The sequence below is a fragment of the Gymnoscopelus braueri genome, assembly GCF_963280865.1.
Source record: "Gymnoscopelus braueri genome assembly, chromosome: 8".
In the NCBI taxonomy this organism is placed as follows: domain Eukaryota; kingdom Metazoa; phylum Chordata; class Actinopteri; order Myctophiformes; family Myctophidae; genus Gymnoscopelus; species Gymnoscopelus braueri.
In genome coordinates this window covers 44,012,745-44,025,009 of record NC_137609.1, presented here as the reverse complement: position 1 = coordinate 44,025,009, position 12,265 = coordinate 44,012,745, and the positions used below count along the sequence as shown (strand labels likewise).

The following is a 12,265-nucleotide window of genomic DNA, read 5'->3' as shown; positions in this document are numbered from 1 at the left end:
AGTTTTCTTACCTTTTCTATGACGTTATGATATCTTAGGATGAATGGTACAGTAGAAAAATTTCATAACTCCACCCCTGAGCCGCCACAGCTTAAAAGGTGCGCGGATAGGCCTTAGGTTAGATCACATATTTTAATAGCTTTTTTTCCCTTTTTTTTGGGTGAGATCTGACGTTCATAGTGACAGAACACTATGCAACCAAAAAAAAAAAAAAAAAACAGAAGTCTCGCTAGACGAGATTGAAATCTCGAGATTTCAATCTCGTCTAGCGAGACTTCTGTTTTTTTTTTTTTTTTTTTTTTTTTGGGACAGTGTTCTGTCACTATGAACGTCAGATCTCACCAAAGAAATAATAAAAAAAAGCTATTAAAATATGTGATCTAACCTAAGGCCTATCCGCGCACCTTTTAACCCATTAAGACCTGAGGCCGCTTCTAAACATTTTCAAAATCCTAAAAAAAAAATCGGAAAAAATATTTTTAAAATAATTTTCACGATTTTTCAAAAATAGCAGATCTACAAGCTCATAGCGCGGCACTCGGTGCCCGCTATGAGCTTGTATATCTGCTATTTTTGAATAGCCTAAAGAAATCTAAAAGTGACACAGATGCGTCCCAGGTATTAATGGGTTAAGCTGTGGCGGCTCAGGGGTGGAGTTATGAAATTTTTCTACTGTACCATTCATCCTAAGATATCATAACGTCATAGAAAAGGTAAGAAAACTTTAGTCCAACATTCTCCTTTAAGTACAATTTTGAGGTACTTTTACTTCACTGGAGTATTTCCAATTGTCTATACTTTTACTTCTACTCCACTACATCTCAGAGGCAAATATTGTGCTTTTACTCCACAACAATTATTTGAAAACTTTAGTTACTAGTTACTTTGCAGATATAAATGATTACATTATAAAACATACATTAACCACTTTAGCCTTAATTCATACCGAGGCTATTTGAAAATAGCAGATCTACAAGCTCACAACGCGTCGCGATGCAACGTGTTGTGAGCTTGTAGATCTGCTATTTTCAAACATTTTAGTACTTTTACTTTTGGTACTTCAAGCAAGTCAATTTGGAATTCCGGACTTCTACTTGTAACAGAGTACTTCTACATTGCAGTATTGATACTTTTACTTAAGTGAAACATTTGAGTAATTTTCCCACCACTGATCACTTACCACCAACTCACATGCACATGCATGTATCCCTTCTACAGACACACTCTCAGTTGCACAAACACACACACATGCTCAATTAAATCTACAGTCTAAACCAATTTATCCACTTATTATCCTGAGTCACGTCTAACACACACACACGCACACACACACACACACACACGCACACGCACACGCACACACACACACACACACACACGCGCACACGCACACGCACACGCACACGCACACGCACACGCACACGCACACACACACACACAGTACAGCGGCATGGTTCATGCAGTCTGTGTCTAAGTGGGTCCGTTGAAATCTAGAGCAGTGGATAAAGAGAAGAGGGGCTGAATGATCCCTCTGGGATTTGACCAAAAAGAAGCCATCCCAAGCCTGCTGTCATTATCGAAAATAGCTCCGGTATCAGAGCAGCTGTACATGTGCAATGCGCGCGCGCACGCACGCACACACACACGCGCCACATATGCCACACACACACACCACATGCTCTCAGCTTGATTTCTCACCTCCGAGGGACAGGCCAGCTGACTGTTGGACCTGCAAGCTGGTGCTATACTGGTATTGTATACCAGCCAGTTCAAATAAAAACACAAACACCACCCCAAGTACTAGTTTGCCATCCATTCTTGGACCTTAGTATTTAATTTAAACCTTTTTTTCCCGCACAATTTGTTGGTAGCTTGCATGCCTTGTAGATGAATAATTACTTACAGATGCCATTTTCAACTGTGTGGCTAAGATCGTGTTGACCATACAACCAATGTTCTGTTTCCCGGGAAACAGTTATAGGAAATTGGGGGAGATATATTTATAGGACGTGGAATAGGCCTATATTTAGAAAATACAGTATATAAGTCTACAGTTTACATTCTTAACCCATTAAGACCTGAAGCCAATTCTACAAATGTCTTCTAAATCCTAACAGTATTCTGAAAAAAATTATGTTTCTATATCAGTGGTGCTCAAACTTTTTCATGTCAAGGACCCCCAAAATGATATATATTTGGTCGCGAACCCCCATCTCAAAATATTATGTTCCAGGGACCCCCAGAACAAAGCAAAGATTTTAGTTAAAAATGTTCGCTTTAAAAGAATATATATAGTCAAAGATTTGCACACATTTTCACGATATTTCAAAAATAGCAGATCTAATATGAAGCCTCATAATCGTAATGCCCTGAGAAGGAAATAACAATCAAATAATATAGCTGCAAGCAGCGATAACACGGGGCCAGTGAAAGAGAGAGAGAGAGACATGGAGACTGAATAGATTGAAGAAAGAGAGAGACAAGGAAACTGGAGATGGAGAGAGAGAGACATGGAAACTAGAGAGAGAGACATGGAAACTGGAGAGAGAGAGAGAGATGGAAACTGAATAGATTGAAGAGAGAGAGACAGATCATCATGATCGCCTCAACACATTGTCGGGGACAGGGATCGAACCGGTGACCTCTGGACTCATAGGCTGCCTTTCTTCTCATTGAGCTAGAGATATGATAGTCCTGATAGTGTCTGTTGATATATATAAGTCTTTCCGTCCCTCATGGACCAGGCCTTTGTTTCGCTAACTACTCTAGATCACTGGTTCCCTAACCATCTACCGATAGAGAAATTGTATGTCTCCTCGGAACAGAAACCAGTGAAAGTAGCCGATCTACATGATGATGAGAGAGAGGCAGAGAGAGAGAGAGAGAGAGAGAGAGAGAGAGAGACATAATAGATTGAAGAGAAAGAGAGAGAGAGAGAGAGACATAATAGATTGAAGAGAAAGAGAGAGAGAGAGAGAGAGAGACATAATAGATTGAAGAGAAAGAGAGAGAGAGAGACATGGAAACGGAATAGATTGGAGAGAGAGAGCGAGAGAGCCATGGAAACGGAATAGATTGAAGAGAGAGAGAGAGAGAGACATGGAAACGGAATAGATTGAAGAGAGAGAGACACGGAAACATAATAGATTGAAGAGAGAGAGATGGAAGCAGAATGGATTGATTGGACATCTCAACCTATTGCCATTAACAGGAATCGAACCATTAACCTTTGAATTGACAGGCTGCAACACTACCTATAGTGCTATAGCTTTGTCCAGGCTGAGGTTGTCTGTTGAAGATAAAAGTGAACCAGTGAAAGCAGCCGATCTACAAGCTCAGAAAGAACGTTGCTATCTGAAAGGTTTTGAGATTGTAGATCGGCTATTTTCAGAATGAAGTATGTCATACATACTTCATACCCTCTCAAATAAGCATTTCAGGTTATCTTTATCAATTGCATATGTATTAAGTGACACAATTACTGGTAGTGTCTGTTGATATTTATAAGTATTTCCGTCCATTATGAACCAAGCCTCTGTGTCCCGAACTACTCTAGATCACTGGTTCACAAACCATTTACCAATAAAGGCATTTTTGTGTCTCCTCGGAACGAAAACTAGTGAAAGTAGCCGATCTACAAGCTCACAAAACGTTGCTATCTGAAAAGTTGTGAGATTGTAGATCGGCTATTTTCACAATGAAGTTTGTCATACATTGCAAAAACATACTCTCTCCAAGAAGCATTTTACCTTTAACAGTTGCACATGCATTAATTGAGAGAGAGAGACATGGAAACAATAGATTGAAGAGAGAGAAAGATGGAAGCAGAATGGATTGATTGGACGTGTCAACCTATTGCCATTAACAGGAATCGAACCCTCAACCTTTGGATTGACAGGCTGCAACACTACCTATAGTGCTATAGCTTTGACCAGGCTGAGGTTGTCTGTTGAAGATAAAACTGAACCAGTGAAAGCAGCCGATCTACAAGCTCAGAAACACGTTGCTATCTGAAAAGTTTTGAGATTGTAGATCGGCTATTTTCAGAATGAAGCATGTCATACATTGCAAAAACAGACCTTCTCAGATAAGCATTTCATGTTATCTTTATCAATTGCATATGTATTCATTAATACAGTCTTGTTGTTTGCAATGCACTTTAAATGAAGTCTCCACCAAGTGAGCCTTGAACCGGCAACCTTGGTGTTGTGAAACATTCACTTAAGCGGGAAGCCATTGGACCAACAGACCTGTTCCAGTGAAAACGGAGGTCAGACAGATGATACCATTTCACGCAAATAACTGAAAAATTCTGGGTTTAAGTGTTTTTCAAACTGCTCAAAATTGCAGACACTCTAAGGGCGGAGAGAGAGACATGGAAACGGAATAGATTGAAGAGAGAGAGACATGGAAACAATAGATTGAAGCAGAATGGATTGATTGGACGTGTCAACCTATTGCCATTAACAGGAATCGAACCCTCAACCTTCGGATTGACGGGCTGCAACACTACCTATAGTGCTATAGCCTTGTCCAGGCTGAGGTTGTCTGTTGAAGATAAAAGTGAACCAGTGAAAGCAGTCGATCTACAAGCTCAGAAACACGTTGCTATCTGAAAAGTATTGAGATTGTAGATAGGCTATTTTCAGAATGAAGTATGTCATACATTGCAAAAACATACCCTCTCAAATAAGTATTTCAGGTTATGTTTAACAATTGCACATGTATTAATTGACACAATCATGTTGTGTGCAATGCAACTTTAATGAAGTCCGTATCAAGTGAGGCTTGAACTGGCAACCTTCAGGTTGTGAAGCACACGTTTAAGGGAGAAGCCATTGGACCAACAGACAAGAACCTGTGAAAAAGGAGATCACTCAGATGATACAATTTCACGCAAATAGCAGAAAAATCCTGGGTTTAAGTGTTTTTCAAACTGCTCAAAATTGCAGACAATCTAAGGGCGGAGCTTACTGGTCAACGTGATACATGTGTTCCTCATGAGTCAAGGCACATGTGTAAGCAGGTTTAATGGCTGTCGGCCAAACGAGGCATGACTTTTGCCTGTTTAAAGTTTGCATTTAAAAAAAAATGCTATAGCGCCCCCCTTTGACCAATTGGAGTAAGATTGGTTTCAGTGATATTTGGAATGACCCTCAACATTACCGCAAAGTTTCAAAGAAATGTGAGTCTGCATGTATATGTTAGGGGCAGATGAATAATTGTCATAAAACTGCAATATTCATTGGCTCATTAAAGCTTAATTTTTTCACTTATGGAAAATCTTTTGCACATGTTTGTCGGCATAGGTCCAAAGTTCATGTGTAAAACGTTTCGTGCAGATTACTCAAAAATCCCAGGAGGAGATAGGTTTGAACCGTTTTTCATATAATTCAAAATGTTGGGAGATCTAAAGGTCAGAGGTCAAAAGTCAGAGTGTGAAAGTTGTTGATCATGAGTAGACGCATATGTATATTGAAGTTTCATGGCTGTAGGTCAAACAGGGCATGAGTTGTACCTGTTCAAAGTTGGCATTTTGCTATAGCGCCACCTTTTGACGAAAGATTGTGAGAATTATTTCTTGATAGTTTTTCATGACCATCTACCATATGGCCAAGTTTCGTAAAAAGCGTATGCACGGTTCAGCCAGAACTGCCAAAAGTGGCAGAAGAAAAAAGAGGGGAACATTAAAACAGGTCCAGAGCTGAGCTCTGGCCCCGTAATGAACCACCTACCAGAGCCAGATAGACAGAGTGAGAGAAACAGACAGCTCAACCTATTGCCATTGACAGGAATCAAACTCTCAACCTTCAGACTCACAGGCTGAGACACTACCTGTAGTGCTATAGCTTCATCCAGGCTGAAGTTGTCTGTTGAAGATCATAAACTTTTGCCTTCTGTCATGAACCAAGCCCCTGTTTCACTAACACTAAGATCACTCGTTCACAAACCATTTACCAATAGAGAAATTGTATGTCTCCTCGAAACCGAAACCAGTGAAAGCAGCCGATCTACAAGCTCACAAAACGTTGCTATCTGAAAAGTTGTGAGATTGTAGATCGGCTATTTTCACAATGAAGTACGTCATACATTGAAAAAACATACTCTCAAATAAGCATTTCATGTTATCTTTACCGTTTGCACATGTATTCATTGATACAGTCATGTTTTTTGCAATTTAACTTAAATGAGTCTGCATCATGTGAGGCTTGAACTGGCAACCTTCAGGTTGTGAGGCACGCGTTTAAGGGAGAAGCCATTGGACCAACAGACAAAAACCTGTGAAAAAGGAGATCGCTCAGATGATACAGTTTCACGCAAATAGCTGGAAAATCCTGGGTTTAAGTGTTTTTCAAACTGCTCAAAATTGCGGACAATCTAAGGGCGGAGCTTACTGGTCAACGTGATACATGTGTTCCTCATGAGTCAAGGCACATGTGTAAGCAGGTTTAATGGCTGTCGGCCAAACGAGACATGACTTTTGCCTGTTTAAAGTTTGCATTTTCAAAAAATCGCTATAGCGCCCCCCTTTGACCAATTGGAGTAAGATTGGTTTCAGTGATATTTGAAATGACCCTCAACATTACCGCAAAGTTTCAAAGAAATGTGAGTCTGCATGTATGTGTTAGGGGCAGATGAATAATTGTCATAAAACTGCAATATTCATTGGCTCATTAAAGCTTCATTTTTTCACTTATGGAAAATCTTTTGCATCAGTTTTTCGGCATAGGTTCAAAGTTCATGTGTAAAACGTTTCGTGCAGATTACTAAAAAATCCCAGGAGGAGATAGGTTTTAACTGTTTTTCATATTATTCAAAATGGTGGGAGATCTAAAGGTCAGAGGTCAAAAGTCAGAGTGTGAAAGTTGTTGATCATGAGTAGACGCATATGTATATTGAAGTTTCATGGCTGTAGGTCAAACAGGGCATGAGTTGTACCTGTTCAAAGTTGGCATTTTGCTATAGCGCCACCTTTTGACGAAAGATTGTGAGAATTATTTCTTGATAGTTTTTCATGACCATCTACCATATGGCCAAGTTTCGTAAAAAGCGTATGCACGGTTCAGCCAGAACTGCCAAAAGTGGGAGAAGAAAAAAGAGGGGAACATTAAAACAGGTCCAGAGCTGAGAGCTCTGGCCCCGTAAAAATCGTTTGCCAGTTAAAACCCAATTCATAAACGGCAAATAAACTACGTGGACGAAAGGGTCCGTTACATGTCAGAGCGGGCCATACGCTCTGATTATGATACCAGAACACTGGACTATGCCAAGTCCAGTGTACTTGCAGTGTACTCCCCCCCCCCCCCCTCAGGCCTGCCCAGTCTATGGGTTGAAGCGTCCCTGAGCAAGACACTGACTCCCTAATGCTTTGTGGTTGCTGTAATAATGTCAACCACTGCTCCTAATTGTTAGGATGAGGAAATGCAGAGGACACATTCTGTGTAAGTGCAAATGCACTGTAGCAAATGCAACAAGAACAATCTTGTATCAAGTGTTCACTTACAGTAATAGGCTACAAATCCGTTTTTGATGACAGATTAAACTACAATTAGGGTGTTTTGGTAGCTGTATCACGTTTGTTTTTTCACTCAGTAAATGAAGATGGAAACTTTTCTATAACTCACTTTTAAACACCCCAATGGATATCGCATACAAGACAACATCTTGAAAAAACATTTGAATGCACCCAGAATGTAGAGGAAATAAGAAAGTTCCAGATTGCATTTCAAACTTTTCTCCATTGTAAGTCAAGGCAGATGAGCGAGTGATAAGAGTCTTCGTGGGTGGCTTTGGGACGCCTGTGTATCTCAAATCACAGAACAGAACAGACGGTCCTGTTCTGTCGCCTCGGTTCTTTCAAATCATTCACAAACAGCAATTTCCTCCAGCTCTTTACAACTCTGTACAATGGTCTGTAGTCCCAACTGTGGCCCTGACTGCTATCTGACTGCTATCGTCTAAGACTTATCTGTATGGAGATGCTAATTGAATAGTCTGTTCCTCATTCACGTCTCCTTGAAAATGGAACACTCATTTTCGGTTAATGTGTCTGTTAGTGACGTTCTTTCCCTCTCTCTGTCTCTGTCTCTCTCTCTCTCTCTCTTCATTTTTGTACTCAATCTAGCGTATCTGAATAAACTGAATTGAAGCAGTGCTTGACGTGGAAGCGGGTGACGCACGCTAGGTTGCAACAGTACAAAAAGCAACATCTATTGATGAAGTAATCAATGGAAATGACATTTCCGTCTGTTCTGGATATTGCACATCACTGTGATTTATGTGTGTTTGTGAAAGGGTTCGATTCAAATTGCATCTTGTAATTACCATGGCAACTCAGCTCATATTGATATTGTTTCTTTAGCTGCATACGGTAACCATAGTAAACCATGGCACTTACTGTACATGAAGACATTCTACTATTCAAAGCTTTACCTTCAAATCACATATGATGCTCTTTGACAATGCTTTTAAGAGTCAATTTGTGAGTGTCTAAAACACTTTTAGTTTTAGACACTGTGCGCGGACGGTCGTCTGCCTGCGTCTGCCATTTTCTCATAGAGTTATAATGTTTCAGAGTTATAGTTGATACATTAGTAGTTACTCTCAGAGTTATAGTTGTCCGTGGTCTAATGCAGGGGTTCTCAAAGTGAGGTCCGGGGACCCCCAGGGCCCTCTATGCATCAGCTATTTTCCAAAAATCTTGACATTCTTTAGAGGTTTTTGAATATTTTTGACACCACACATCTTGTATGGGTTCCTTGGCACATAATCTATTCAGATGGGGGTCCTCGGCCAAAACCACATTGATTTAGGGGGTCCTTGACACAGTGGTGGAAAAAGTACTCAAATTCTTTACTTAAGTAAAAGTACCAATACTGCAATATAAAAATACTCCGTTACAAGTAAAAGTCCAGAATTAAAAATGTACTTGAGTAAAAGTACAAAAGTATTGGCATCAAAATGTACTTAAAGTACCAAAAGTAAAAGTACTAAATATTTGAAAATAGCCGATCTACAAGCTCACAACGCGTCGCGCTGCGACGCGTTGTGAGCTTGTAGATCTGCTATTTTCAAATAGCCTAGGTATAAAATAGGGCTAAAGTGGTAAATGTGTGTTTCATTATATCATAGTTTATATCTTAAAAGTAACTAGTAACTAAAGTTTTCAAGTAAATGTAGTGGAGTAAAAGTACAATATTTGCCTCTGAGATGTAGTGGAGTAGAAGTAAAAGTATTGGAAATTGGAAATACTCAAGTAAAGTACAAATACCTCAAAATTGTAATTAAGTACAGTACTTGAGTAAATGTACTTAGTTACTTTCCACCACTGCCTTGACATGAAAAGGTTTGAGAACCACTGCTCTAACCACAAGGCCACTAAGCTGCGAAATGTAAAATAATTTTCATAAAACATCCCCTTCCGTTGTTGTCATGTGCCTGTTCTCCCCAGCTGGACCCCAGCAGTGCGCTGAAGAAAAGGATGAACTCGGCCGTGTTCGACCGCCCCGCCAAGACGTTCCCCAACCCGCCGGTCAACGCCCAGGCCTTCCTGCAGCAGGGCTCCGCCGTGCCGGACTGCAACATGCTGACGGGGACCAGCATCATCGACAAGTACTCCCGCATCCTCTTCCCGCTGTCGTTCGGGGCCTTCAACCTTGTTTACTGGATCGTCTATCTCACCAAGGACACCATGGAGATGTCCAGGTAAACGCAATGTATGTCTTATTGCACCCAAGAAATGGTTTTGAATATTTCTTAGACTTTATCCCATTTAGACTGGGAAAGAATCCGTGTCATTTTTTTGATTTTGGGCTATTCTAAAATAGCAGATCTACAAGCTCATAGCGCGGCACCGAGTGCCGCGCTATGAGCTTGTAGATCTGCTATATGTTTTTAGAAAAAAATTAAAAAACGTTTTTTTTTTAAATCTTTGAATATATATATATATATATTAGGGGTGGGACGATATGGGTACCTCACGATACGACATATATCACGATATTAGGCCCACGATAACAATATATATCACGATATTCGACGATATTCGATATATTGCGATATCACGATATTCAATATATATTGCAAGAAATTTCACCAACGATATATCACGATATCTGAAAATATCGACATATTGCGATATCACGATATATTGCATGAAATTTCACCAACGATATATCACGATAGTCCTTGTATTCAATTCATAAACACATAAAATAGCACCAAACAGTTCAAAATCATCATTACACAAATACAGAGTAGGAAAAACAATGTATCAAAAACTTAAAAAAAAAAAGAAAAAAAAAAAAAAAAAATGTTTTTGTTTTGTTTTTTAATATCGATATTTTTCGGCAGTATATCGATTAGTTATCGCGGGAGAAGGTATCGCGATATTGTATTCAAATCTTTGCTTCTGGGGCTTCTACAAATGTCTTCTAAATCACAGTTTTTTTTTAAAACTTTTGCTGCTATAATATCAGTGGTTCTGTATGTTATGTATTTGTCCGCGGACCCCCCATCTCAAAATATTTTGTTCGCTTTAAAACAATATATATATATATATATATATATATATAAGATTTGCAAAAATGGGCACGATTTGTTTCTAAAATAGCAGATCTACAAGCTAATAGCGCGGCACTCGGTGCCACGCTATGAGCTTGTAGATCTGAAATTTTTTAATAGCCAAATAAATCTTGAAACGACACACACAGATGCGTTCCCGGTCTTAATGGGTTATTGGAGTAGGGCGGCCATAGCTGAGTGGGTACAGAGAACACCTGGACATCGGAACGTTGCTTGCTCGACCCTCGGCTCGCCCAGTCATGTCTGAGTGTACCTGAGCAAGATCGACACTTAAAACCCTTACAGCTACCCAATGCGCTCATCTGAGCAGCCATACACTGGGTAAATGCAGTAAGTAATTTCTGCTCCTCCAGCCAGGGACCAGCAAATAATTCCTTTCCCTTTTCCTTATTGTACGGTTGCATCTCAATACTGTCAGTGGCTTGGATTAAGGACTAATCAAATTCATTGCTGCCTAAGGAAGAGTTTACACTTTAAATATAAAGTAGACTGTGCAGGATTATAGTACTTAGTAAAGGGGAATAACACTAATTTTCAACATTGAACTCCACCCCCTCAGCCAAAAGTACACCTTGCGTATGTCACTGATCACATGATCTCAATCAATTATCCAGTTCTAGGCAACATAGAAGGGGGGCTTGGGACTTTTTTCTTATTTCCACACAACAGCTCTAAAGACATAGTTCAATGTTGAAAATGAGTGGTACCCCTTTAAGTAAGTACAATCATTTCACTGAGACACATCTTTATAAATGGGCAAACCACCTTGGAATGTGGTCCGAGTTTGATTCAAACTAGCTGGTTCAGAGTATGGGAAAGTATCCCCATTGGCTTAAAGGACAGCCAATGATCGAAAACATGTCGAGAAATGACTAGTGCTGAGTCTCTTTGTAGACCCGCATTGCATGCTGGTAAAAACAGAGGATCAGGAACAAACACAGGAACACGAGGAGACTAGGAATTAAACACAAACTAGGAGCAAAGCTATATAACTAGGAAGTTGGGAAATACAAGGAATCACAAGGAGCTAACTAAATACAGTGACTTACATTTACAAACGAACAAGGAACAGAAAACACAAGGGCATAGACAAGGACTAACTAGACACAGGTGAACACAACTGACAATCAACACTGGGATAGCCTGGGGGACTGAAAGGACACAGGTGCAAAACATAGGCTAATCACAGGACTGGCGAGACAAGACAGGTAACAGAAGCAACTAGTCCATGAGCCAGAGCCCCAAAATTGAGCAATGATTATCGAAAGAGTGGGCAAAACCAAACCTATATTAAATTGTTCATAGGGTCAATACGAGTAAATAAATATATGATAACCTTTCCACAGGAGCAGCTTTTTCATGGTTATCACACATTTTGTTATTTTCCCCATACGTACATGACAGGTGAAAAAATTACAACATTTAAAAAAGAGTTATCATAATGAAACTTCCTGAGTTGATTACTTACATGAAGACAATGATTTATCGTATTACAAGTTTTCTGAAATTGTATATTTAAATATGCAAATTAGGCATAGGAAAATATGCCCAAATTTGCAAACTTTCCAGAATCAACATTGGACAAAGCCAGAGTCAACATACTTATTTAATTTTGTTAAGATGTTGGATTCAAAGGTTTTTAACGAGGGAATATTCAATATCTGGCTCAATTTTGGGGCTC

At 39.7% G+C, this 12,265-nt stretch overlaps 1 protein-coding gene across 1 annotated transcript in view; it reads left to right on the top strand.

The window, feature by feature from the left end:
- Positions 1-9,709, top strand: part of gabra6b (gamma-aminobutyric acid type A receptor subunit alpha6b) — a gene marked incomplete at both ends in the record, with an annotated part of 46,085 nt that extends 36,376 nt beyond the window's left edge. The window contains one exon of the mRNA XM_080435694.1: positions 9,452-9,709. Within this exon, the coding sequence (XP_080291820.1) occupies positions 9,452-9,709 (258 nt within the window). The remainder of the gene's footprint in view (positions 1-9,451) is intronic.
- Positions 9,710-12,265: the final 2,556 nt, after the last annotated feature.